A 27,700-nucleotide genomic window follows, 5' to 3' on the forward strand; every position below is an offset into this window, starting at 1 on the left:
ACAGTACACCGAGCCCTCCCTGCAGTAACCAACTGTATCCACCAGGAGGCGCGATAAACCTGCTTTTGTCCAAGGTCTCACAAGATGTTATCAGCAGAACTGAGGTTAGAACCCAGGAGTCCTGACTCTCAGGTGCCCCTTCTCCTGCTCTGACTCACTAGACCCCACTCCCCTCCCAGAGCTGGGAATAGAACCCAGGAGTCCTGCTATAAGCAGTGGGGAAGGCTCCCTCCCAGATGACACAAAGGGGACATGTGGCTCCTGCCCAGGCTGGAGTTTAGCTGCTCCCCCAAACCCGGCTGGTGGTCCCTGGGATAACAGGGTTCCCTGGCCAGCACCCCTCCCCATGGTCAGTGGAGGCTGTCTGGGCTAGGCCTGGGGAGGAGGCTATGAGCTCATGGGGTGTTGGCTGCTCTCTTCTGCCAGCTGCTCTGCAGTGAGCTCAGCGCTGGGCTATGACAGGCCATGGCCCGGGGGGTGGGGGTGGGGAGGGGTTTCATATGATGAGAAGAAGGGGCTGGGGCTGCAGCTGCTCAGACGCTAATACACGTGGCTTCCTCCTTTGGACTCCAGCCATGCTTGGGAGTGGGGCCTAGTGGGATAGAGCAGTGGCTCTCAATATTTCCAGACTGCTGTACCTCTTTTGGGAATCTGATTTCTCTTGCGTACCCCAAGTTTCACCTGACTTCAAAACTATTTGCTTACAAACTCAGACGAAATACAAAAGTGTCCCAGCACGCTATTACTGAGAAATTGCTCACTCTCTCGTTTGTACCATATCATTCTACAATAAATCCACTGGAATATAAATATTGTACTTACATTTCAGTGTGTAGTGTATAGAGCAGTATAAACAAGCCATCGTCTGTATGAAATTTTAGTTTGCACTGACTTCGCTAGTGCTTTTTGTGTAGCCTGTTGTAAAACTAGGCAAATATCTAGGAGAGCTGATGTACTCCCTAGAAGACCTCTGTGTACCCCCCATGTACCCCTGGTTGAGAATCACTGGGTTAGAACAGAGGGCTAGTAGTCAGGACACTTGACTCTGGAAGAGGAGTGCCAGCTCTGGAAGAGGAGTGTGGTCTAATGGTTAGAGCAGGGGGGCTGAGAGTCGGAGCTCCTGGGTTCTAGCCTCAGCTCTGGTGGAGGAGTGCAGTCTAATAGTTTGGGAAGGAGGCTGTGAGTTAGAAACTAGGATTGCCAACTCTCCAGGAATTAACAATTATGTCATGTGATGAAACCTCCAGGAATACGTCCAACCAAAATTGGCAACTCTAGTCAGGACTCTGGGGTTCTCTTGCTAGGCTCATATGAGCATGACCATGAAATGAACTGGGTGAGTAAAGATATTTGTGTAAGTGTTTGCAGGACCAGAGAGGATTTGATCTAGAAGAACATATGGTAGTATCTAGAGACCCTGACCAAGAGCAGGAACCCCATCAGGCCAGGCACCCCACAGCCAAGATTGGGGCCCCATCGCGCCAGGCACTGTCCAAAACCACAATCTCTGCCATGAAGAGCTCATGGTCTAAGCAGACAAAGGCAGGATTATTCCACTCCATTTTATCTCTGGGGAAATGAAGGCACAGTGTCTGAACCAAGGTTACAAAGGCAGTTTTTGGCAGAAGTGAGACTAGAACCCATCTTGTCTAGCTCCCAGTTGAACACCATAACCACAAGCTCACCCTCTAATAGCCTGGGCATAGAGCTAATTTTTCCCACCCACTATCCTCTGCTGGCACTGACCATGGGATGAAAGCTGTCCTGAGAGATTATCTGGAGCCAGGATTTTATGGAGGAGTCAGCCATTCTGCTGGGCAAACATCCCAGCCTTGTTTACAAGGTGGTGACCAGCCAGATGGGCTATTTCAACAGCTGGGGAGAGGTGGCGGTAGAAGCAGGAGCAGAACCAGTGAAACAGCTGAAAAGGGGGTGGGTGCTGCAAGGGAGAAGGCTCTTGCACCATGCTCAGTGCTAATACCCCCCTCAGACCTCTGTGCATTCACTGTAGTGTTCCTGCGCCCCGGGGCCCTTGATCTCCTTCTGCTCGCATAACAATGCTCTCCACTTTCTCCATCCACTGTGGCACAAGAGCCCCCTTCTCTGGAGCTACAGCACTCCATGCTGGGGGAGGAGGGCATGCAAGAGCTTCTTTCTCTGCAGCCCCCACCCTCACTTTCTCTGGGGTCTGGATTATTTAACCCCAAGAGCGAGGAGCTGTGAGTTTGGGGCTCTGCCAGCCTCATGATAAGGGTTAGGGCTGGGTTAGGTTCCCGGAGAGGAAGCACATTAGCATGTTACATGAGTAGAGGAACATTCGCTGTTCAAGCAGGGAAGTTTCCCAGTTTTCAGAGCTCATTAGGGAGTCTAGACTCCTGGGTTCTGCCCCCAGCTCTGAAAGAGGAGGAGTCAGGACTCCTGAGTTCTATTCCCAGGTCAGGGAGAACACTGCTCACCCGCTGCTGAGTGCACACGGCCTGCAGGAGCCTAGCTTCTGAGCAGATGTTGTAGGGGTCTGCCTAAGACTCTATTGTCTGAATCTCACTCCTTAGCCATTTTCTAATTAGATGGAGGCTTCCGTCTCCCCCCTGAGCTGGTACTTTCCCCCACAAGTGAGGACGTTAACTCCAAAGTCAAAGCCAAATCCTAACACACTCAGTTCCGTGCTGCCCCCCTTCAATTGGACACAAGGTCATCCTTCACTTCCTGTCTCAAACTGATGCTGCATGCAGCAGCCCACTATCCTGAGGTGGCTGAATCTCAGCACCGGAAAAGAGATCCCCGTATAAATCACTCCCGTGCTCTACCACGGAGGCTGCTATGTCTCAGCATTAGGTGGGGGCCCCCGTGTAAACAGCCCCCCACATCCCACCCCAAAGGTGGCTGCATCTCCTCACTGGGGGAGGGAATCCCAGGATAGCCACAGTGCCCCACCCCCGCAGCTGGGATCCCTTTATAAAAGCCCCACCCCCGAGGTGGGTGTATCTCAGCCTCAGCAAAAGTCAGCTGGATCCTTGAGGGGGCGGCCGAGGGGAATGACAGGGCATGAGAACCGCAAACGTTTTTTTGCAATCCCCGAGGGGTCAGTGAGAAGCACAAACAGGGAGTGGAACAACTGGAGCGCTCTGAACTCAGGGTCAAGCCTGAATTCTTTGGCTGGTTGGAATGTGAGCCCCCCATGCCCAGGACAGGAGGGTGCATGGCTGGGCAGGGTTTGAGGAATCGCTGCCATGATCCTCTCCCTGCGAGTCCTTGCTTTTTGTTGCCTGCTTCCCCAGCTCTGCCATAAGTTACAGTTTTCCTTTGCTTGGAAGCCCAGACGGCAAACTTTTAATAGTGGAAAATATGAGGCACTGGCCCCTTAAGGGGAATCCGCAGACTCTCCTCCTGTTCTCCCTTATTTGGGAGGACAACTGGGCTGATTTTGTTCTGGTTTCTTGGCTTGGGTTCTCAGAGGCATTTTTAGCCATCGGTATTTAATCCCCGAGCAGACCAATGGCATCCCCCATTCCCACAGTCGGCTGGGGGGCCCACCAGGACAAAGGCTGGTGCAATGAGATCTCTTTGCAGTAGGGCTTTGCAAAGAGCATTGCTTGCAAAGCTAGCCCTTTAGTGTGGTTAGAGACATGGATATGGGTGGGCTGGATCAGACCCATGGGCCCACCCAGCCCAGTATCCTGTCTCCAAAATTAGCCATCATCAGATGCTTTGAGGGAAGGTGCAAGAAAACTCTCTAATGCACAAGCATGGAGCAGCTGGCATGGGTCAGCAGTCAGGTCAATTCTCTTTCCATTCCAAGGGACAGTAATAAACGTAATCCCAGGGTGGGCAGTGGAGTGGGGAGCCCCAGCACAGGATTGTTCTATAAATCTAGCCCTCACGCCTCCCGAGAAGGGCAGCGTGGTCTAGTGGGTAGGGCTGAGGTTTGGGACACCTGGTTTCTATTCCTGGCTCTGCTGTGTGACTTTCAACAAAGTTCCTTCTCCCTTTTGTATCCCCTCCTGCCGTTATTGTAAATTCTTTGGGGCAGGGATGGTCTCTCACTGTGTTTGAGTGTGCAGTGCCTGGCACTGTGGGGGCCCTGATCTCAGTCAGGGTCTGTGCAGTGCCCAGCACAATGGAGGCCCCAGTCTCCATCAGGGTCTGTGCAGCACATGGCCTGACATCACTCCAGTCTCAACTGAGACTTCTAATTACTACTGTGATAGAAACAATAATATAGTAATGTAATTACCAGGGACCAGCTTTCTAGCACCAGGCCAGAGAATTTCCAAAAGGCTTGACCATCTTAGGCTCATATCATCAAGCATTCAAGAGTTACAGATCTTTGCATAATAACAGTCTGCTCCTGTGATCCGAGTCTGATTTCACCCTGTCTGTGAGTATGAGGTCTGGTCACCATTTCAGGTAAGGCAGAGTCCCTCCTGCCTTCTCTTCTCTCCAACCTGTTCTGATTCCTGGCAGTCATTGGCGGTGCTAGGCATAAGCAGACTAAGCAATTGCTCAGGGACCCAAGCAGCTCAAAGGGACCCGCATTCACATTTTTAGTGTGTGTTGGGGGTGGGGGGGATATTCCTGCTTAGGGCCCCCAGTGGGCTATCGCTGCCTCTACTGGTAGTGGATGGTCCTTTGAGGGTATCCCTGCTTAAATACAGGCTCTGACCCTGTGCCCAAAGTGGGAAATTCCAACCCCCAGCCATGCCCTTTTTGTCCTACACAATTAGCCAAAATTCAGGTTGTTTTGGTTAGGAGGAGAAATTGATGCTGGAGTCAGGTATCTTTGATGCAATCCTGTTTATTTACAAAGAAAGTACAAAGTCCTGTTTCCCTGAATCAAACAGCAGGATGCAGTTTCTTTGCTCATAGTTCCAAGCCCTTTTCCAGCCAGTCAATCCAAAAATCTCTCTTCTCTCTGTAGGCTTTTACTCGGGGCCAATTGTACTATTTTTAGTACAAGTCAGGGACAGGTCATGGGCAGTAAACAAAAATTCATGGAAGTCCACGACCTGTCCCTGACTTTTACTAAAAATAACTGTGACACAATGAGGGTGATGGGGGGATGAGAGACTGAGTCCTGTTGGTGAGGGGGTGGGGGAACGGTCCAGCACTGTAGCTGACAGCTCTGGGGTCCCCCCGATGCCCATGGCAGCTCACAGCTCTGGGTCCCCCCACTGTCCACGGTGGCTGGGAACTGTGGGGGCCCCCACTGTCCATGGTGACTGATAGCTGTGGGGCCTCCCGTCATCCGCAGAGCTCCAGGGCCCTGCCAGCTTGCAGCTGCATCTCTGCCGCCCTGGGGCTGAAGCAGAATATGTCACAGAGGTCTCTGGAAGTCAGGAAATCTGTGACCTCTGTGACGTAATCTTAGCCTTATTGATAGGTCTCCTCAAGAGGTTCCATATCTCTCCATATGGAATAGACTGGCCTTGTCAAGGTTTCTTTGGCTTTTCAACCCAGAAAAACAAAATGGCTGTTAGGATGTATATCAGGAGCCAGGCTACAAAAATGGAAGTCATTTCACAAAGCAGACTTCACAATGTGATCCCCCTTGTCAGTCAGGATGCCTGGGTTCAGTTCCTGGCTGTACCCCAGATATCTATTTTGGGCCAGGGTTTCAAGGGCTTGGGATCCCTCGGTCCTGATCTTTATGGAAAATCTGGCCAATTCTTTTGGTGCCTAAAGGGGAGCCCATAATTGCTCAGTGCCTCAGTTTTTTCTCTCTGCAAAATGGGGATAATGGTACATCCCTATTTCACAGTGGGGAGTGCAAGGATAAATACACTAACAATAGCAAGGTGGTTTAGATGTTACAGTCACGGGGCCATGTAAGTACATAAGAATGTCCATACCGGGTCAGACTAATGGTCCATCTAGCCCCGTATCCTGTCTGGGACAGTGGCCAGTACCAGATGCTTCAGAGGGAATGAAAAGAACAGGGCAATTATGGAGTGATCCATCCCCAGTCATTCAGTCCCAGTTTCTTGCAGTCAGAGACTTGGGAAATGGGGTTGCATCCCTGACCATCTTGGCTAAATAGCCATTGAGGGACCTATCCTCCATGAAATTATCAAGTTCTTTTTTGAACCCAGTTATAATTTTGTTCTTCATAACCTCCCCTGGCAACACGTTCCTCAGGCTGACTGTGCGATGTGTGAAGAAGTACTTCCTCTTGTTTGTTTTAAATCTGCTGCCCATTAATTTCATTGCGTGACCCAAGTTCATGTGTTATGCGAAGGAGTAGATAACACTTCCTTATTCACTTTCTCCACACCAGTCATGATTTTATAGATCTCTATAATATCCCCCTTAGGGCTTGTCAACTTTCTCGCTCACAGGTGTGAAAAAACACCCCCCTGAGTGCAGCAAGGTTCAGCGCTGTAACGTGCCAGTGTAGACAGTAGCTATGCCCCTTGTGGAGGTGGTTTTTTAGAGCGCTGGGAGACCTCTCTCCCAGCGCTGTGCCGTGACTACACAAGCAGCGCTTTAACATTGCCAGTGTAGACTAGCCCTTAGTTGCCTCTTTTCCAAGCTGAAAAGTCCCAGTCTTTTTAATCTCCCCTCATACAGAAGCTGGTCCATCCCCCTAATCATTTTTGTTGCCCTTCTCTGTACCTTTTCCAATTCTAATATCTTTTTTTTGGGATGGGGTGATCAGAACTACATGCAGTATTCAAGGTGTGGACATATCGTGGATTTATATAGTGACATTATGATATTTTCTGCCTTATTACGGTTCCTAACATTCCCTTAGCTTTTTTGACTGCTGTACATTGAACAGATCTTTTCCGAGAACTATCCAGAATGACTCCAAGATCTCTTTCTTAAGTGGTAACAGCTAATTTAGATCCCATCATTTTGTATGTACAGTTGGGATTATGTTTTCCAATGTATATTACTTTGCATTTATCAACATTGAATTTCATCTGCCATTTTGTTGCCCTGTCACCCAGTTTTGTGAGATCCCTTTGTAGCTCTTTGGAGTCTGCCTGTGACTTAACTATCTTGAGTAGTTTTGTATCATCTGCAAATTTTGCAATCTTACTGTTTACCCCTTTCCCAGATCATTTATGCATATGTTGAATAGCACTGGTCCTAGTACAGACCCTTAGGTGACATAACTATTTACTGCTCTCCATTCTGAAAACTGACCATTTATTCCTAACCTTTGTTTCCTATCTTTTAACCAGTTACTAATCCATGAGAGGACCTTCCCTCTTATCCCATGACTGCTTACTTTGCTTAAGAGCCTTTGGAGAGGGACCTTGTTAAAAGCTTTCTGAAAGTCTGAGTACTCTATATGCATTGGATCACCCTTGTCCACATGTTGTTGACCCCTCAAAGCATGCTAATAGATTGGTGAAGCACGATTTCCTTTTAGAAAAGCCATGCTGATTCTTCCCCAACAAACAAATCATGTTTATCTCTATGTCTGATAATTCTGTTGTTTACTATAGTTTCAACCAGTTTGCCTGGTACTGAAGTTAGGCTTACTGGCCTGTAATTGCCAGGATCACCTCTGGAGCCTTTTAAAAAAAAATTAAAAATTGGTGTCACATTAGCTATCCTCCAGTCTCCTGGTTTAAGTGATAGGTTACAGATTCAGATCTGAGTTCCTTCAGAACTCTTGGGTGAATACCATCTGGTCCTGGTGACTTATTATTGTTTAATTTATCTATTTGTTCCAAAACCTCCTCTACTGACACCTCAATCTGGGACAGTTCCTCAGATTCGTTATCTAAAAAGAATGGCTTAGGTGTGGGAATCTCCCTCACATCCTCTGCAGTAAAGACTGATTCAAATAATTCATTTAGCTTCACCGCAACAGCCTTGTCTTCTTTGAGTGCCCCTTTAGCGCCTCGATCATCCAGTGGCCCCACTGATTGTTTGGCAAGCATCCTGCTTCTGATGTACTTAAAAAAAATTTTTTTATGTTAGTTTTTGAGTCTTTTGCTAATTGCTCTTCAAATTCTTTTTTGGCCTGCCTAATTATACTTTTACACTTGACTTGCCAGAGTTTATGCTTCTTTCTATTTTCCTGTGTAGGCCTTAACTTCCAATTTTTAAGGATGCCTTTTTGCCTGTAACTGCTTCTTTTACTTTGTTGTTTAGCCATGGTGGCACTTTTTTGGTCCTCCTTCTATGCTTTTTAATTTGGGGTTATACATTTAAGCCTCCATTATGGTGTTTTTAAAATGTTTCCATGCAGCTTGCAGGCATTTCACTTTTGTGACTGTAGCTTTTAATTTCCATTTAACTGGCTTCCTCATTTTTGTGTAGTTGTCCTTTATGAAGTTAAATGCTAGTGTGGAGTAACTATGTAGACGGTCCCCAGAAGATGAACTAAAGGCTCGGTCCAACACATGTTGACTGATGATTCCCAGCGACTTGATGGGACTCTCTTCACTGGCTTCAAAGGGCATTGGATCGTACCCTAAGTGAACTGCTCCCCTTTGGAACAAGCAGTTCGCCAACACTTTGCACCTTGCCAGGCTGTTTCTGAGAGGAGGAAGAAGAGGATGCAAGGGGGATATGTTCTGTGGTGCAATCTTATTTATTTGCAAAGAATGTCCACACTGTCCTGTGTCCCTGATCACAGCAGGAACAAACAAGCAGCAGTGTTTGTGCTCACAGTTTCCAAGCCTGCCTCTCCAGTCAGTCCTAGATCTGTCTCTTTGCTGCCTCCCAGGGCCACGCTCACCTCTGCTCCTCTTGCTGTCTGCTGGCTCTCTGCCTCTCTCACATGGTCACAGGCTCAGCTTGCTAAGCAATCCCCCAGCCCCTGCATTTGCAGTCAGTCCCAGGAAAACCCTGCAGCCAACATGGCTTAGCCATGCTCAGGCTTTGCCATGCAGCTGATTGCCTTGGGTGCTTTCTGTCATCTCCAGCTCTCCTGCTCTATGAAGGAACTTAATTGCTCCTTGCATTTTTCCCGAAAGAAGGGTGGTTCGCACGGCCAGTGGCTTTAACCAGGCTGCCACTGATACCCGCCAGCATGAGTAGAATTGTCCAGGAGGAGGATCTGAAAGAAGCTGGGTGATGGGGCATAGCAGCAAGCCTTTACCTAACAGTGACTCATTCCAGAACTTTGCTGACTTCATCTGTGATGCAAGACCCCATTGACAAAGAAGGATTCCAGATGGGCTGTTAAATGACACAGAGGGAGGTGGAAGGAGCGGCCAAAGGGGCAAAAATGGATGACGGCAGTTCGGGTGAGGGTCGGACCATCTCTCTTTGTGTTTATATATATATATATATACATATATATTTGGGGAGCTATAGACAGAGGCAGTGATAAAGGGGAAAATGTGTTTGTCCAGCACTGAGATTCTCCAGGAGGAGAAATGGCAGTTACTGGGGGGAGGGCATGATTCACTCCCAGAGAGGAAACTCCTCAAACACTAGAATAGAAACATGAGCATGATCCTCCCTCAATCTCCTCAAATCTTTCTCTCCACCCATTGTCTCTTCCCTGTTTCCTAGAAACATCAGAACAGATCAGTCCAGGATTACTTCCTTCCCCACCACACTGAATCAAACCAATGGGCCCATCTAGCCTGATACCCCTCCTTGTTGCCACCTAAGATCACCCCACTGGGGGTAAGCTAGCCCAGTATTCCCCCACCCCTTTTCCCAGCAGCCCCAGATCAGACCCATGGAGCAATCTACCCGGACTATCTAACCTGGTGTCAAGAAGACAGTGTGAGGGGATTTGATGGGATGATGTTAGGCAGTTTGGGTGATGATTTGGAGCAGCAGTGTCCGGGCAGCATAGAGTCAGAGGGCGACTGGGGGAATGGTGTCAAAAGGTTGGGCCTTGAGGGGACAGTGTCTGAGGATTTGGAGGGATGGTTTCTGAAGGATTTGGGGGGATAAATTGGGTGGATTTGGATGACAGTGGCTGGGGGGCTGGTGTTGGGGGAATGGTATTTAGGGGGCTTGTGAATGGTGTTTAGTGGGATAGTGTCAGGAGGTTGATGGGTCATTTCAGTGGACGCTGTCCGAGTTGGGGTTTGACTTCAGTGAGCAGTGTCAGGGGTTGGGGGTTTGATTTCAGTGGCGGGGTTGGGAAGCTGATCTTGGTGGTCAATGTTCAGGGTTAATTTTGGTGATCAGTGTTGGGGGTTAATTTTGGTGGGCACTGGGGGATAGGCAGGTTGATTTCAGTGAGCAGTGTCAGGGAATATGGAGTTGACTCTTTTGGGCAATGTCATGGAGTTTGGGGGTTGATTTGGGTGGTCAGTGTCAGGTGTTTGATTTCAGTGGGCAGTGCTGGGTGGTTGATTTAGGTGGGGAGTGTCAGAGGCTTTGGCGTTGATTTTGGTATAGGGTTGCCAGTATTGGTTGGAGGTTTCCCTCACATGACAATCTTTAATTAAAGGTTAATCTTTAATTCCTGGAGACTCCAGGGCAATCCTGGAGGGTTGACAACCCTAACTTTGGTGGGCAGTGTGGGGGCTGGGGGTTGATTTTGATGGGCAGTTTCAGGGGTTGGGGGATGGTGTGAGGAGATTTTGATTCAGTGACAATGGTATCCCAGATGCCCAGCGTGGGGGGAGGCGGGCCGCCGGGGTGAGGCAGAGGGTGAAGATAACAACAACTCATTGTATGTGTGGGTTTGGTCAAACCCCTGCGGCCCCTGAACACCACATGATCCTACATTGGGGTGGGCAAACTTTTTGGCCCAAGGGCCACAATGGGGTGCAAAACGGTACGGAGGGCCGGGTAGGGAAGGCTGTGCCCCCCAAACAGCCTGGCCCCCGCCCCCTATCTGCCCCCTCCGACTTCCTGCCCCCCTCAGAGCCCCCGAGCTATCCAACTCCCCCTGCTCCTTGTCCCCTGACCGCTCCCTCCCAGGACCTCGTGCCCCCGGGACTCCCCCATCCAACCCCCCCCCCCCCCGCTCCCTGTCCCCTGACTGACCCCCGGCCCCTATCCACCGCCCCCCCCCAACAGGCTCCCCGGGACGCCCACGCCCTATCCAACCCCCCTGTTCCCCGACCCCTGACCGCCCCACAACCTCCGTCCCGTCCAACCGCCCCCTGTCCCATGACTGCCCCCCGGGATCCCCTACCCAACCCTCCCACCGCCGCCGCGCGCGCCGCCTCCGCCTCCGCCTCCCCTTTACCCTGCGGCTCAAAGCGGCAGGAGCGCGCGGCCCCGCTGCCCGCGCGGGGGCGTTACTGAGGGGGAGGGGCCGGGAACTAGCCTCCCCTGCCAGGCGCTCAGGGGCCGGATGTGGCCCGCGGGCCGTAATTTGCCCCCCTCTGTGCTACATCCGACACGATCCTACAAGGACTCCTTTTCTTTTTGCGAATACGGACTAGCAGGGCTGCTCCTCTGAAACCTGCTTTTGCCACAGTAACTGTCATGGCGGCTAGTGGGGGGCGGGGCGCAGATGGGAGACTCTAGAGCTCCTTCCACCGCGGTAACTGTCACGGAGGGCAGGGAAAGACAAAAAGCGGCCGAGAGGGGCGGAAGTGACGATATTACTATTGCCGAGCGGTGGCAAGGAACGTTTGGGACCAGGGAGCGGGGCGGAAGGGGCTCAAATGGCGGGCACCAATCAGCTTCTCGGGGGCGTGGCTGCGGGGCGGGGATACGTATAAATGCAGGCTCCTGGGGGGCGCTTTATTTAGTGGCAGGCGGCTGAGCACGGCGGAGACCGTTACTGGCCCGCTCCTCGTCGTAGCGCGCCCCCCCCCCCGCCCCGCCTGTAACGCAGCCGCCCCCGCCCCTCCAGTCCCCGCAGCCATGTTCAGCTGGGTGAGCAAGGACGCGCGGCGGCGCAAGGAGCCGGAGCTGTTCCGCACGGTCTCGGAGGGGCTGAAGCAGCTCTACGCCACCAAGCTGCTGCCCTTGGAGGAGTACTACCGCTTCCACGACTTCCACTCCCCGGCGCTGGAGCCGGCCGACTGGGAGAACAAGCCCATGGTGCTGCTGGTGGGGCAGTACAGCACCGGCAAGACCACCTTCATCCGGCACCTCATCGAGCAGGACTTCCCGGGCATGCGCATCGGGCCCGAGCCCACCACCGACTCCTTCATCGCCGTCATGGGCGGCGAGACCGAGGGCGTCGTCCCTGGCAACGCCCTGGTGGTCGACCCGCGGCGGCCCTTCCGCAAGCTCAACGCCTTCGGCAACGCTTTTCTCAACAGGTGAGCGGGGGGAGGGGTCTCCAGTGCCGCTCGCCGTCGGCCTTCAACACGTGTCTGGGGGGGGGGGCGGCTGCTGCGCCCCTCTGCGCCTTTCTCAACAGGTGAGGGCTGGCCTGGGACCTGCGTGGCCACTCATGGCACCCCTAGACTCTCAACAGGTGAGAGCCTGGCTACCGGGGGACCACACTCAACAGCAGCGCTCCCTTCTCCCCCGCTCCCAGCGCCTTCCTCGATAGGTGTGGCTGGGCTGGTGGGTGGGCATGAGTGGCACTGTATGGCGCCCCCCCCCCCGTTTCGCCTTAGTAAGAACATAAAAGCGGCCCTACTAGGTCAGACCAAAGGTCCATCCAGCCCAGTATCCTGACTTCTGACAGCAGCCAATGCCCGGTGCCCCAGAGGGAGTGAACCTAGCAGGTAATGATCTAGTGATCTCTCTCCTGCCATCTATCTCCACTCTTTGACAGAGGCTAGGGACACCATTCCTTACCCATTCTAGCTAATAGCCATTAATGGACTTAACCTCCATGAATTCACCCAGTTCTCTTTTAAACCCTGTTAAAGTCCTAGCCTTCACAACCTCTTCAGGCAAGGAGTTCCACAGGTTGACACTGTGCACTGAGTGAAGAAGAACTTCCTTTTATTTGTTTTAAACTTGCTACCCATTAATTTAATTTGGTGGCCCCTAGTTCTTATATTATGGGAACAAGTAAATAACTTTTCCTTATCCACTTTCTCCACACCACTCATCATTTTATATACCTCTATCATAGCCCCCCTTAGTCTCCTCTTTTCTAAGCTGAAAAGCCCTAAGCTCTTTAATCTCTCCTCATATGGGACCCATTCCAACCCCTTATCATTTTAGTTGCCCTTTTCTGAACCTTTTCTAATGCCAGTATATCTTTTTGGAGATGGGGGGACCACATTTGTCTGCAGTATTCAAGATGTGGGCGTACCATGGTTTTGTATAAGGGCAATAAGATATTCTGTCTTATTCTCTATACCTTTTAGTACCATCTTCAAGAGGTGAGACCCTGGTGTGGAGGCCCCAGGGTGGGTAGGGATGCAGGGGGGGAGCCTGCCAACAATACTTGTCAGCCCCCAGACTTACGTCAGTCTTCTTCGTGCAGATCCCTGTACCAACTCCTGTATAATACGTGTGCCCCTCCCCCCTGTCCAAAGCCAGAGTTCGGGCTTTATCTGTTGAAGTACATGGTCACTGGGGTGGTACCTTGGTAGGTGGGGATGGAGAGCTGTCATTGTACAGTTAATGCTGACCAGGACCCGACTCTTCTTGTCTCTTCTCCTTCTTTCTCCCTCCCCACTCCCCTCCAGGACCTAACTGAAACCACCCTGGGGACTCCACCCCCAGACTGCTTACTGGGTCCCGATAGGCAGTAAACATTTGCAAGTGGGGCCGGAGCCCAAAAGTTTGAGAACCGCTGCTCAAGGCATAGTTCTTGGATACCTCCTCTATAAATGCTGCAGCCAAATTCTGTTAAAACTCCCTCCCTGCCCCATAGGCAGTCTTCTGCCTCTGAATGGCCTCAGGCAGAGGGGGTTTTTTGTACAGAACTGCATAGTGATGCCTTCCCATCAATGTCTCAGATTTCCATAGCAGTGTTGGTCACATCTGACTGGTGGTGGAGGGGGCTCTGACTGAAATTGACTAGGAACTGACCCTAAACAAACATGAAACTGACTGGGTGTTTTCCCAAGTTGAAATGGGAGAAAGAAATTAATATTAAAGCAAGTTAACTTAATCTTCCCAAACTCCATTCCTCAAAACCAAAGAGGACAGTAACTCTAAGAAGAGGACATAATTTAGTTAAAAAGTCTTAACATGACCACATCCCTTCATAACTCAGAACCCGATTCTCTGGTCCTGTAGGGGGGTTCAGGAGCTCCCTTAGAAACAGAGGTATTGCAGAGTACTCCTGCCAGAGTACACCCCTGCTAGTGGACATTTCTGAACATGTGGCTGCTTCTGTAGTTGAAAGGGGAGAGTTTCACTTCAAGGTTAAAATACAAAATTGTGATACCTCATAAGGAAATGGTTAATTCAGGGATATCCAGCCACAGGTTCTCATAATACTCATAATCATCCAGAAATGGGCTTCCTGCCCTTGGTGATGGAAGATAATTTCATAGCTAACAATGAGGGCATGATGCAGGAAAGCATGAATGAAACACTTGAAAACCATAGCATGCAGCTTGAACTCATGATCAGGCCCCTCTCCATTCATGGCTGCTTCCTCTCTGCCCAGAAGGATGCCTTTTGGACAATTCTAGCTCAGGATCTACTAGCTGTTTGTGAGCTGGCTTGTTTATAAGCCAATTCTAGATGGCATTTAAGCCCCACTGTTAAATGGGACTCTGGAATGTTGGCCTCTGATCTTCCTGTTGGAGGAAAGTGAGGACTGTTAATGCTTAACCCAAGTTGTCTCCTCTTGATGGCCTAGTGTTTTTAAAAAATGTCTTGTGTACTGCAACTTTAATATACTGTATCCTTTTAATCTGTTAACTGTCTTAGCTAGTGGGTTCTTCAGATGGCATGTAACAAAGGTCTGTCTCTTGCATTCATCCTAAAGCTCCTTAAAGGAGCACTGCGAGGTCTCTAGGCTCAATAAAGGAGTAGCGGGTTTAGTCTCATGTCCTTGTTTTTCCTTCCCCCTACCCCAACTGTTGTGCTATAATCACCATGCTAAAGGTGTCTGTGTATGAGCAGCAAAGCATGCAGTTTCAAACTAAGATTTTTTTTTTTGTGGCTGGAAAATAATGTAGAAATGTTCAGCTTTTAAAACTGCTCAGTCTCTTCTGAAACACTAGGGATTAAGGGTTACAATGAGTCTTGTGCAGGAGTTGAGAGATTTCCTGCCTCTTTATGAAATCCATGTCAGATCAGCATGATTGCCTTGCTGTTGTAGTTGATCACTCTTCCTTTCAGCATAGCTAGCTGAAATCTCCAACAGAAAGCGGCTGCAGGCTCCGCTGAGGAACTAAAATTGCTGTGGACTCAACTTCTGAAATAAGAACAAGCTAAAGATCTTGCCAGTTGGTTTGCCTAGTGGAAAAATAAATGAATTCCAGCAAATTCTCCCTCTTTAGATGACTCATTTTCAAGAGATCTGATCAAAAGTTAGGAAACAGTGAATGGAAGCATTACATTATGATCATAGACTTGTTGGATTAGTGGGAAGGTTAAGTGTGGAATTCTCAAGTCTGTCACTCTTTCCTTTAAAAAATATGCTGTTTTGGCATCAAGCTTGTCACTGTCAGCAGCTGGAAGGTATAAAGTGCACTAACTTGCAGTGTTGACTGACATTTCCAGTTAATACTCATGACAACTCGCATTGCTGCTTGCATCTAACATTCTGCATGTTGTTACTATATCTTAGATTATTAGAAGTGACAATTTTTCTATCGGATTTACTTGTTGCTACTGTTTAGGTGGCTTGGACAATAAAAATCAAGTCCATTTCGCTATTGGGCTGAAGAGCAAGGCTATTGTCTTCATTGGGGTTTAATAGAAATGTCTCTAAATAACAGTACTGCTCTAGTATGGCTCCCTTGTCCTTAGCCTTATATACTTGGTGGCTTCATGCTTATAAGGCTGAAGAGCAGGTGTCACATTAGTGTAATTTAAAGAGAACTGACCAATTGGTAGCTTAAAATTGGTCACTATTGCTAGTAAATCTGCCAAAGCAACTACAGACTCTCCAGTTTTTCACATACTTAAAATGCAAGAGGTACACTTCCTATAAGACAGTGAGTCACAGAGGTGAAGTGATTTATAGATACCAATTCTGCTGGTGCTGTACAAACATAATAAATGACAGCCCCTTCCCCAAAAAGCCTGCTGTCTAGCTTTAGCACCTCTCCTCCCATATACCTGAGGCTGGATTTAAGCTCACCATACACTGTTAGGTAAAACTCTCCCTGTCTTATGGATAGGGGAATTAAGGCAGTCTCTACTGGTGGGGAGGGAGACTTGCCCCTGGTCACATAGGGAGTCTAGCAAACTAGGCAATTGAATGCAGATATCCTGAGCCCCAGCCTAGACCACATGGCTGGTCTGTCTTGGTTTTTTTTCTTGCCTCTGCTCTTTTACATACTATAGAAGGAAAGTGCCTAGCCTGTCTAATTTGAGTATTTCTTCTGATGTAGGTTCATGTGTGCCCAGCTACCCAACCCTGTCCTGGATAGCATCAGTATCATTGACACACCTGGTATCCTCTCGGGAGAGAAGCAACGCATAAGCAGAGGTAATTGCTTCCTTTAAATGCATTCCAGTGCCTACATTACATAAGAATTTCCAGACTGGATCTGACAGACCAGTGGGATCATGGAGCCCCGAAGTGTGAAACTGGGTATACCACATAATATAAAAACAGACTAGCATGAGCCAGACTTGACTATCCCTCCATTTATTTTGGCCTCTTGGAGAGCTCTGGTCTGAAGTACATGTGTGCAAAGCATTTGGTAGAACAGCAGCAGGTTACTACTCCAAGCAAAGGCAGTTGGATTTTTTTCAACTTAAAGGCTAAATAGCTTAACAATAAGTCATCCACTTAACCTTCCTGGTTCTCTGTGGACCAAGGTTTGAGATATTTGCCCCAGTGTCAACTCCTAGTATAGAAATGATTGGCATCATTGCAAATCCTATTGCACTGGTGGCTAAAACTCCAGAGCTAGTCTGGCTTTCTGGAGCTGTCTGGTGTCTTGAGAGCTGCAAATGTTCTCTGGTTTTTGGGTCTGGAAGAGAATAGTGTCAATAGAGGTGATCCCTCACTTGGAAGGTCTGTCCAAAGACTAGCTTGAAGTGGAGCTGAGGACTTAACTGTGAAGCTGACAAAGTGCATCTGATGTCCACTCCAGAGCCATTGTATTAGGACAAGTCCAGTCCATCTTGGGAGGCTAGCATGGCACCCCCTGGATGCATGCAGGATCGCTGGTTGGGTTGTCAATGCTTTAAGGCCATTTAGAGGTAGAGAAGCATGGTCTAGTGGCTAGGGCATTTGACTTGAAGTGAGAGAAGTGGTTCTATTCCTGGTTCTTATGTGACACCCAAGACAAGTCATTTCCCCTCCCACCCTGTCCATCCTGTTTAGAATAGAAGCTCTTCAGGATGGCAACTCCCTTGTTGTGTGTGAGGCTAGTAATTTTAATAAAAATGAAATAAGAATTGGCTGTTTGAAGTCAGTACTCCTGGGTTCTGTTTCTAGATTGAGGAATACAGTGTAATGGTTAGAGCTGGGGAGTTAGTACTCCTGGGTTCTAGTCCCCTCTCTGCCTTTGCCCTGGGGTAACTAGCTTCATTAATGTGCCTCTTTCTGTAGCGTAAAATGGGGATGACCCCCTCCCACCTCAGTTAGTTGTGAATCATGCTGCTGGGAATGCTAAGCACTTCAGATATCTCAATGAGTTACTTAGCTGAGCCACTTCTCGAAATGAGAGTGCATGGTCTGTTTCCATTCCTCTCCACTGTATTGCAGGTAGGGACAATGGCTGACTGAGTTTGCATGTCCCTACTCATATCAGAAAAGCTTCACCTCTTCAACTAAATCTCATTTAAACTGGTGTAAGCCTCAGATGTGTTTTAGCCCTTAATCTTGTAATCCCTTACAAGCGGAACCAATATAAAGCACGTGTTGAACAAGCTTCAGTTCAAATCCATAAGGTGGATGCACCAGTGTAACTTAGGGGCTTGTCTTCACTTTGGAGATCTTGGATGACCAGCTCCCAGGATAGCTAAGGCCATCTGTCAGCAGCCATGCTGCAAGCCGTACTTGTGCTACTGTCTTCGCTGCTGTTGCATTCCCCAGGTCATTAGGATTTGTGATGGCACATCCCATAGTGCTTTGTAAAACAGTAGGCTGTGCTACTTTGTCTTAGTGAATTGTGAGAATTCATCTGTCCTGGGCGCAGAGGGAATTGTCGGAAGGCATTGGAGGACTAATAGCACTTGAGTGAGGTAGCCTGCCCTCACTGCAGGGTGGTCAGCAAACCAGCCCTCTGGATGGTAGGTCACTATTGTCCATGTCCTACAGATTTTGGTGGAAAACCTGAGGCATACAGTGGAAGTGATTTGTGTAAGATAAGTGAGCAGCAGGGATGGGGACCAGAACCCTGGTGTCCTGATAATCCAATAACTCCCTGGTCTAAACCACTAGACCAGGGGTTGGCAACCTTTGAGAAGTGGCATGCCAAGCCTTCATTAATTTAAGGTTTCGCATGCCAGTAATAAATTTTACATTTACAGGGTCCTCCTAATGGAACCCCAGACTGGCAGCAGGCTGAGCAGTACCAGCAGCCAGGACCCCGGCTGGCAGGGGCTGGCAGATGGAACCCCAGACTGGCAGCACACTGAGCCACTAAGCCTGCTGCCAGTCTGGGGTTCTGTCCACTGGTCCCTGCCAGCCAGGGTCCCAGTCGCCAGCCCCGCTCAGCCCACTGCCAGCCCAGAGTTCCGTCCATCCAGGCCAGCAGTGGGCTGAGCGGGGCCAGCGGCTGGGACCCTGGCTGGCAGCAAAGTGCCACTAAAAATCAGCTCACGTGCTGCCTTTGGCACATGGGCTGCAGGTTGCCAACCCCTGCACTAGACCTGGCTATAGAGAGGAGAACCGAGGAGTCCCCATTCTGTGCTCCAGTGAGTAGCCTCTTTCTTCAATCCTGACAAGTGTGTAACACTTCACAACTCTCACTTGACTGACTTCCATTCTAGTATTCTTCAGCTTACTGCTTTTACCACACTGGCAACAGTACAAATTCAATGGACCGTTATCCAGGTACTACTGCTCAATGTGTGCAGTGATGTTGCCTCTGAATGGCTTCCTGAACTTTAGCCTGCAGCACCTGTTGGCTTTAGCATTCCAGAGATCTCATGGCACTAAGTGGCATCTGAGCCTAAAAGCTCACTTCCCTGTAGAGTGAGCCCCCTATCAAGGGAGCAGTGTTCTGAGATCTTGCTTGAGTGGTTGAGTACCATTGGCTTGTACATTTGAGCCTCTTATTGTGACTGTAAGGGCCTGGGGAATGCTTATTTTACAGCATCCCTTGGCTGTAACATAACTGCCAGACTTTAGCCATGTAGATAAATAGTGACTCAATATTGAGGGGGAGAATTTAGCAGGCAGTAATTTCCTGTGGCTGAGTGCTCTGAGAGTAAAAATAGGATCTGTTCTTCATAAGTTCATTCATGGCCCTCTGAACCTGTTAGAAGTAGTGTAGTCCCACCCTTATCGCCAGAATACATAGCTCTAGGACAGCACTCGGAGTACCTTCCAGTTGTGCATGAGTCGTCACAGGTGGCTTATTCTCTAACCTCACCCACAGGTGTGTGCATGTAGTGATGCTTCCAGGGACCATGTTGCTCTCAATATTGGATCAGGGAGATCAGAAGCACACTGTGCCCCTGGAGCTCAAGGTGGCAGCATTTGGAATGGTCCCTAGTTCCTGGGGGGATTTTCATTGTGCTCTCTCTCAGCAAGGCTGTCTGAGAGTGGCTGTCTCCTGCATGGATGAGCTTAAGGTAGAAACCTGAAGCAGCATTGTCAACCCTCGTCCCCATTCCAGAGCTGTTGGCTCCTTTAAGTGCCTGGAGTGTCTTGGGAGAAACACCAATATCTTCATCTGAGAGCCCACTGTAAAGAGGTCAGGACAGGCTGACTTCTGATTGCCCTAGTTAGAAGTAGGCTTGGAAGAATTTTATTTTTAGCACTTTCCCCACAACTGAAAATTTTTAAATAGGAAATTATGGAGGTTAGGGGTCAGACAGTTTAATGACCTGTTGAGATTCAAAATCTTTAACAATTAAAACACAAACTGTCAATATCACATGTCAGCATATACAGTGTAAATGTCTCCAACTAAATTCCTTTGCCACCTGTTCTGACAGCAATTTTTGAGCACTGATTTGTTTGCATTCATAGCTCCTAGAAGTCACAGCTGAGATTGGGGCAGGGACCATCTGTGTGCACAGTGCCTGGTACAAGAGGACCTCAAAGTGAGAAAAGGAGTATTTATCCCCATTTTATGGAGGGATGGGGAGGGGAACTGAGTCAGAGTAGTGACTTGCCTAGTGCTGCAGAGTTGGGACTAGCACTCAGAGCTTGTGAATCCCAGCCTACTTCCTGAACCACAAGACCAGCCTTCCTTTCCTTCTAGAGCAGAGGTCCCCAAACTGTCATGGAAGAACATTCAGGGGTGCATGGCAGGGCCAGGCCAGCCTGCACGGAGGGAGGGCCCCCAAGCCCTGATCTATGCCTGGCCCTGCCCTGCCCACAGCCTTGGGCTGACTGCAGCCCAGCTGGAGCTCCACACCTGGCCCCAGTCATAGCCCTGGCCTCAGGCCCACCCCAGCTGTGGCTCCAGCCTTGTCCTCCTTACCCCTGTCCACTGCCCCACTCTTGGCCTCCCCCCAGGGGTAAGGAGGGGCCACAGACAGGGATAAGGGGGGGACATGACCCTGAAAAGTTTGGGGATCACTGTTCTAGAGGCAAATGCTCTGTACTGACTTGGATCTTCTGTCTCCCAAGGAACAACATAAATATTTACCTCTAGCCCCTCTTGTTCACAACATCTGACTCTCAATCTCAGGCCTTTTATTGGTCTATTGACTGAGTGCTGGCTGTGATCCAGGTCTGACTCTAGCAAGTGCCTGACCTTGACCTAGTGTTTCAGTTTTTCTGTTGGTTTCTCAATGTTTCTGCTAAAGGATTTCACCCCTTTTCTGTACCCCACACCACTTCAAAGCACCCCACGGACTACTGCCCAGCAGAGGAACTGGGCTTGTCACTTCTGTGCTGAGGCTGGTCCCTGCACATTCCCTTCTGTGTCCATCTCTGGGCTCATTAAGATCTCTACAGAATCTTGTAACTTAGCTTAGCTCTTCCTGAGTATCAAAATCCTGGCATTTGATTACATTGCTCCAGAAGCTCCTGTGTATTTGTGGCTTTTTGGTTATGGCAGAGGCCGGAAGGAAAATGTCTTGCTTATTAATCACATCAGCCTTTCCAAACCCTCCTCTGATATTTTTTCCAGTTACTAGTAATGCCTGCAGGAAACTGCTTTCAAAGATAAGGCTCTTGCTGCCCCAGTCAGAAAGAAACCAGGATGTAACACTAAACAAAGCACCATGAATTGTGGAACAATTTACCTTTTCCCCCTTACAAACCACAGAATTTGTCTCTCATTCCTGTAGTGATACTTTGGGGCCACTTTAAAGGGATATGTTGTACCAATAAAATAAAAACCAGCAGGATCTTATTAAAGGGAAAAGGCAAAATACCACATTTATTGTAAATACAGAAAGAATCATAGTAAGCAGTTAGTTATAGCTATAACATTCCATTCAATCTCATATTTATTCACACATTCATTCATACAAACACACACCCACACACATACAGGTTCTGCAAGGTTGTTATCATAGTTACCAGCCTTAGAGTTGCTCATGCCAAGTCACTGGCCAGGTGGCCTGGACATGAGGAGGGAGCAGGGCCTTGTCAGATGCTCATCTGATGCTCCTGGAAGTTGGTTTGCAGAATCAGACCCCAAAGTTCTCACTTTTTAGAGTCTATTTTTATAGGAATTTCTTCCTATGCCAGTCTATGGGAATTGCTTCATCATGCTGTTGCTGAATCAATCAGCAGATAGCACATTCCTGACGGCTCCAAGATGTTATCTTGTTCTTTGGTTCTCCCATTCTTGAGGCTGTTGGGTGGATTCCAGTCTGCCCTCCGGGGGGTCCTCTGGTTATTTCCACTTGACGCCTTCTTCAGCCGATGGACACTGGATTCTTAGGCTGGCACCTCCCTGATCATTCAGTTATTATCCACACCAAGCATCCATCCACATACATCCTCTATCTCTATTTTAATCACAATTGTTAATACAACAAAAGGGTGGGGAGTCTCTGGGTGCTGTTTCTGTTGTTAGAGTATTGCTTTGAGTCTCTCTCTCTGTGAATTGCTTTGAGAACAGACTCTGTCTTAGAATGTACTAACACAATTAGCAGCTTGCAAGTTTCACACATAGAGGGAGAGAAAGAGTACCAAAAACCAAGAGACCTCTTAATTAGTAATACCCTGGAATTTAAACTCTGGGGAATCAAACTCATTTGTGATTTTTAATACAGAACTTCTTTAATATGATCCAACAGATAGGCAGGTCACTTCAGTCCCCAGAACATCTTGTAGGAAAACAAGGTCAGATTCCTTTTTTAAATTTCTAAACTTTCATTGGGACATACTCTGCAGTGTCTGGTCTTGTGCTAGTGCTTCAGGTATGGCTTGCATGGGGGAAGCCTGTGCTAATGATGCAGGTACATAGTTGTGATTCTTTCTCCTCCTGCCTCCCCACGTTTTTATACAGAATAAGTGGCTCTTTGGCTTACTTTTAACCCCTTCCCAAGAGAGACACTGAGAAAAGGCTGCCTAATACAGAAAGTGTCCTTGTGGGGTTGATTATTCCAGTATAACTAGATCAGTTTAAATTTGCATCTTGGGTTATGCCAATAACTCTCCCAGGTAGTCAAAGCTTAAATTTAGAAGGTGAAATTGACTGTCTTATTGCCCATGCTCTTCAAAACACAAGGCAATTTGCATTAATACATGGCTGCACTCCCTTTGGCAAAGGCCAGTTATGGCACTTGGCTGGGACTTGAAAGATGGGGTCAATTTCTGATTCCTACAACCAACTCCGTGAGACCCTGGGCAAGTCATTTCCCTGTGTAAAATGGGTATACTTCCTGCACAGGGAGCTTGCAAGTGTTGTCTTGCTTTTTTTGGCTAGTGCCTGGTACAGAGCCCTTGATCTGGGGGTTGCGGGCCCTAGATGATACTGTAATCTTAATGTTTGGGTTTAATTATAACAATGAAGGAAGGAGGTTTGTAGCTTAATCACCCTTATCCAGTGTCCTCTTTTCAGAGCTTCTTCTGGATGCTAGAACTCTGCTGTATTCAGCTCAGTAAAACTCCCATTGGTATAGTATCGCTGATCTCCTTCAATGGGGAGTTCTTCTGGGTCTTGGATAACATTATAACCAGCTCCAAGACTATCTGCCTGGGGGAAAAGGTGTGAACTCAGCCACTGCAGAGCAAATGAGGCTCCTCCCTCAAACTACTGCTAAGTTCACTACTTGATTATTGCAGAATATGTTGTCCTTAAATCTGCCAGCCTCCATGTTCTCCTGCTGTTAAGCTACATAACAAGCAACAATGGCTAAATCCACTTGTCAAAGGACAGTTTGGTTCTTAAATGAGACAGTCACCCTAAAATAGGCGTGTCAGTGTTGTGCTATAAAGTCCTGTAGCTGTAAACAAACTGTGTTTTCACGTGCACAGCCCTGCAGTTCACTGTGGGATGTAGGCTGAGCAGACCCAGTGGAGGGCTCTTGCAGAGTAAGATCTTGGAATGATTGCTGGTAACAGAGGTTGTGACTGGCTTGACTGCAAGGTGAGAGGCAGGGTGCATTTTCCATTGATTTCGTTGGGTGTACAGATGCTTTGGTACTTTAAGAACGAATCAAACCAGGATGTTTATGTGCAGGGTGGGTATTAAGTAAATTTGTGTAGACTCTAAGAAGGCCATATCTGATCTGAGCTGCATAAAGCAAGCCATAGATACTTACCCTTGAGCCCCATAGCTGATGGCTGACATTTTCATGCCTCCAAGCCTGGCTTCTAGTCTCATGCTGCAAGGTGACCTATTTATTGTCACCTGTTCCCTTCATAGAGACAGTTACACTTGGTGTAAATTCCTATATGTAAGGAGGGTGTGTGCAGCCAAAGCAATGATTGGGGGTATGAGGACTTCAGTAACCCCATCAAGAGCTTCTTGATCTCATGTCTGATCAGCTGGACCAGTGCCCTCAGGTGGTGCAAAGAATCCTGACTTAGCTGCCTGGCTTGTGTGTGCTCACATGCACCAGGGTCTGTCTGATCACCAGATTTGATTATCCGGGATCTTGGTGTTTTGGCCTTCTGCAGCAAGGGGTCTGGGTCACCTGCTGAGATCACCTAATACCCTGCTGTCACAGCGGCCTCAGGAATTGGTGGGCCCTTGGGCTATATACACGCTACAGCTTGTGGGTATGTCACTTGAAAATGTGAAAAGCCACCTCCCTGAACTAAAGTTACACAGACCTAAGCACTGGTGTGGGCGGTGTTACAACATAGCTATCACTGTTGGGGGGGGGGGGGCAGCACATGCTGGAGTAATTAGGAGAGAGCTCTTGCCACAACTTATCTGCTTAGAGCATCTGCACTAGCAATGTTGTAGTGGGTTAGCTGGAAGCTCTGTAGTGTGGCCATAGTCTTGGTCTCAGGAGGCTTGTGTCCCAGATACACATGAGGACTGAAATGTTTTAGTTTAACTGAAGTCATAGGACTCAACATAAGGGTATTTGGGTGAAGTTTAATGGCCTGTGGTACACAAGCAGTCACCCCATATGAGCTATTCTAATGGTTCCTTGTCTTAAAACAAGGTGATCTGACCAAGGATGGCCCCAGAAACATTATTAATGTAATTTTCTCACTGATTAGAACTGTTCAGGGTGTGTTGCCCTGGAGGAATATTCATTGGAGGAGCCATCTGCTATATAGCAAATAGCCTTTATCCAGCCTAAATACTCTCCAGTGTTCAGATCTTAGCCAATTAGCATTCCTTCTGCAGGAGGAGTCTTGAATTTTAGCTGCATGAAAGGTGCCAGATTAGGTACTCTTGAGACTTCAGTCCTGTTCTCAGGTATTTCTGAAATGCCTGGTACAAAGGTTTAAGGACCTTTCTTCATAGGCAGGAGTGGTAACTTCATCTGTGCTCTATGCTGTCCTTGTGGTTAAAGTGCTGGATGGGAGCAAAAGATTTGGCTTCAATTTCCAGACTCCCTGTGATCTTGGAGCAAGCTGCTTTATCTCTGCCTCAGTTTCCCACTTATAAAGCCAGAGAGAACAATCTTTACTTTCATGGGAAGGTGGACTAGGAAGGGATCAGGTTTCAAGGTGTGAAGGGGCAGACTTGTGGATTTGCTGTCATAATCAGTAATTCTGTTGGTGACTTGGACACATACCTTGTTCATGGGTTCAGACCCACTAACTCATCTCACCTCAGATACTAGTGACTTCCCATAATCTTGGCTAGGAATTAAACCCACCTTCTAGAGTGACCCTGCATCCCTTCCACCGCATGCAGTCTGAAGCAAATGAATGTTCTTGGATAGTCTGCCTGTAAAGAGCTTTGGGTAGTGCTGGACTGCTACACAGCAGGGCCAGCTTGATCTAATTCTACCTGATGCTGGTTAACATTTTCTTGTGAAGATATGCCAAGTTTTCAGTGGCAGAACAGAGACTGGAAGTTGTAGAGAGCTGTAATTTACTCAACTCAGCAGGGGAATTTAGAATCAGGAGTCCTGGCTTCCCCAGTCTCTGACCATACTGCTAAGGCATAGAAGTGCATATCAGAGCATCTCTAAAGAATGCATGGGTAAGGTGGGTACCTGGTGTTTAGAACAGCTTTTAACACCGCTTGCTTAACTCTGTTTGTGATCTACATAATGTTCTGCACAGTATTGCCTTCCATTGTGGGCCTTGCTGAGTCACAGGAAATCTGGAGTCTGCTACATGCAAACTCCTATTCTGTGGTGTAAGAGCATTGCTCAAACCAAAAACAAATCCAGCCCACATAACTATGGGGTGGGAAGGCTGTCTTCTGCGGCTACAAAGAGGTGCTGTGGGGGATCCAAGTCCTGTGCATAGCTTAATGTTCCAGTATGATCCAACTTCAAATGGTTGAGTTGGTGTGATGACTAAGCATTGGACTGGGAGTCGGGTGTGAGTTCAGTTCCTATCTCTGCTGCTGACCTGCTGTAATCTGGAGCAAGTCTCTTCTCTCCCTCCCTCCCTCCACCCCTCCTTACTGTCTTGACTGTTTAGACTGTAAGCTTCTGTATAGGTTCTTGCCCCAAGCTCATCACTATGCTATCTGATCTTGGGCAATAAGACTAACATCTGTCACGTGTTCTTTCAGCCTTTCCGGTCCTAGCCCCAAAGAGCTGACAAGATGAACAGATGGAGATTAGCACGGGAGTTCAAGGAAACATTGAGTTGGTATTGGTCAGCATGATAGGCAGTGGACTCAGCATGGCAGTGGCCTAACCATTGGCAAGTTTATTGTAGGCATCACAGTGAAGGGTTTTGAAGGATAATCTTCATTAAAGAAGGCAGAGATGCACCTTGCACTTGGAGTAGAAAGTGGTGAGATTTGGGATGGGCTTTTGTTCTTGGGAGAGTTCATTCTGCCATCTCAGACCAACCTCCAAAAAGCTGTCTCCTGAGCAAGTGAGCTGCTCACTTTATTGTGGAGAATTCCACTGAGCCAGAGGAACAGAAGTGGGTCTCCATCCAGGAATTTTAGACACCCTTGTCATAAGGCCATGGTGCACCTTAAGATAAGTACCGAGATCTTGACCTTGATTTCATATTCTGTGGCAACAGTTCTCAACCACAGGTCTGGGGACCCAGGGAGGGGCATAAGCTGGTTTCAGGGAGTCCACCAAAATAAACCAGAGAGCAGGGCCAGCATTAGACTCACTGGAATCCAGGGCAGAAAGCTGAATCCTGAGCCCCACTGACCAAGACTGAAGCCATAGTCCAAGCAATTTAGCTTTGCGAGGTCACATGGGGTACTGGGCAATTGCTCTGCTTGCTACTCCATAATGCTGGCCCTGGTTTTTAATCTACTGAAACAGTTGTGGTGAAGGTGAGCCATGGAATTTTTATAGCATGTTGGAGGGGCCTCCAAGAAAAAGGTTGAACACCCCTGTTCTATGGGATGTCAATGCAGAAGAGGTTTGATGCACTCATGGTAACCCAGATTGCTGAAGAGAGGTACTGTAATGTTCTGTACCAGTTACTCAAGTGGCAAAGACTTCATGCCCTTGTGTTGTAGTCTGTCCAGAAAAGATGTGAATAAGTGAGGGCAGCTCATCCACGAGGAGGGGGTGGAGTCTGAGCCAACCAGAAATAGTAGAAAGTATGCTGCTACATGGGTTTAGCCTCTGAAATCCTCCACAAATAGGCCCTGATCTGAATTGGGGCCTCAAGACCTTACGGGAATAAACTGTAGGATTCCTTGTAGGGAGAGTCATTCAGAGTCATTCACTTCAGGGGGGCAGCTTAGCAGCTGGTGTAGCTGCCTCAGTGCAGATCCTATTGCCCTGGTCTGCATGGCTTATCTTGGAAGTTGGCATTTTGTGGCTGTACTAGGATTTTAATCAATGCCTAAAATTAGATTTTTTAATAGGCTGGATTTGGCTGCCCTCTGCAACTCATGGCTTGCTGCATAAACTGTATTCTTGTACCAGTGAATGCTGGGGCCTCTAATGCACCAGTACAGTACTTGGCAGCACCATTAATAAAGTAGGGAATGCTGGTTAAACAAATATGCACTGCCTTGTAAGGGGGAAAAGCCAGTTGAACAGGGGCTTCCCAACAACACCAAGGGAGAGCCTTTGTGTAGCCTGGCCCTGAAGTAAAGATCCTATCAGTGAT

The 27,700-nt window shown here is 48.4% G+C and overlaps 1 protein-coding gene across 1 annotated transcript in view; it reads left to right on the plus strand.

Annotated features, from left to right (window-relative positions):
- The first annotated feature begins 11,620 nt into the window (after nt 1-11,620).
- EHD1 (EH domain containing 1) overlaps nt 11,621-27,700 on the plus strand; it is a 36,702-nt gene continuing 20,622 nt past the window's right edge. The window contains exons 1-2 of the mRNA XM_073351938.2: nt 11,621-12,155; nt 16,320-16,417. Coding sequence (XP_073208039.1) covers nt 11,752-12,155; nt 16,320-16,417 — 502 coding nt within the window. The 5' untranslated portion in view covers nt 11,621-11,751. The remainder of the gene's footprint in view (nt 12,156-16,319; nt 16,418-27,700) is intronic.

Source organism: Lepidochelys kempii, chromosome 7, assembly GCF_965140285.1.
Source record: "Lepidochelys kempii isolate rLepKem1 chromosome 7, rLepKem1.hap1, whole genome shotgun sequence".
Lineage (NCBI taxonomy): Eukaryota > Metazoa > Chordata > Testudines > Cheloniidae > Lepidochelys > Lepidochelys kempii.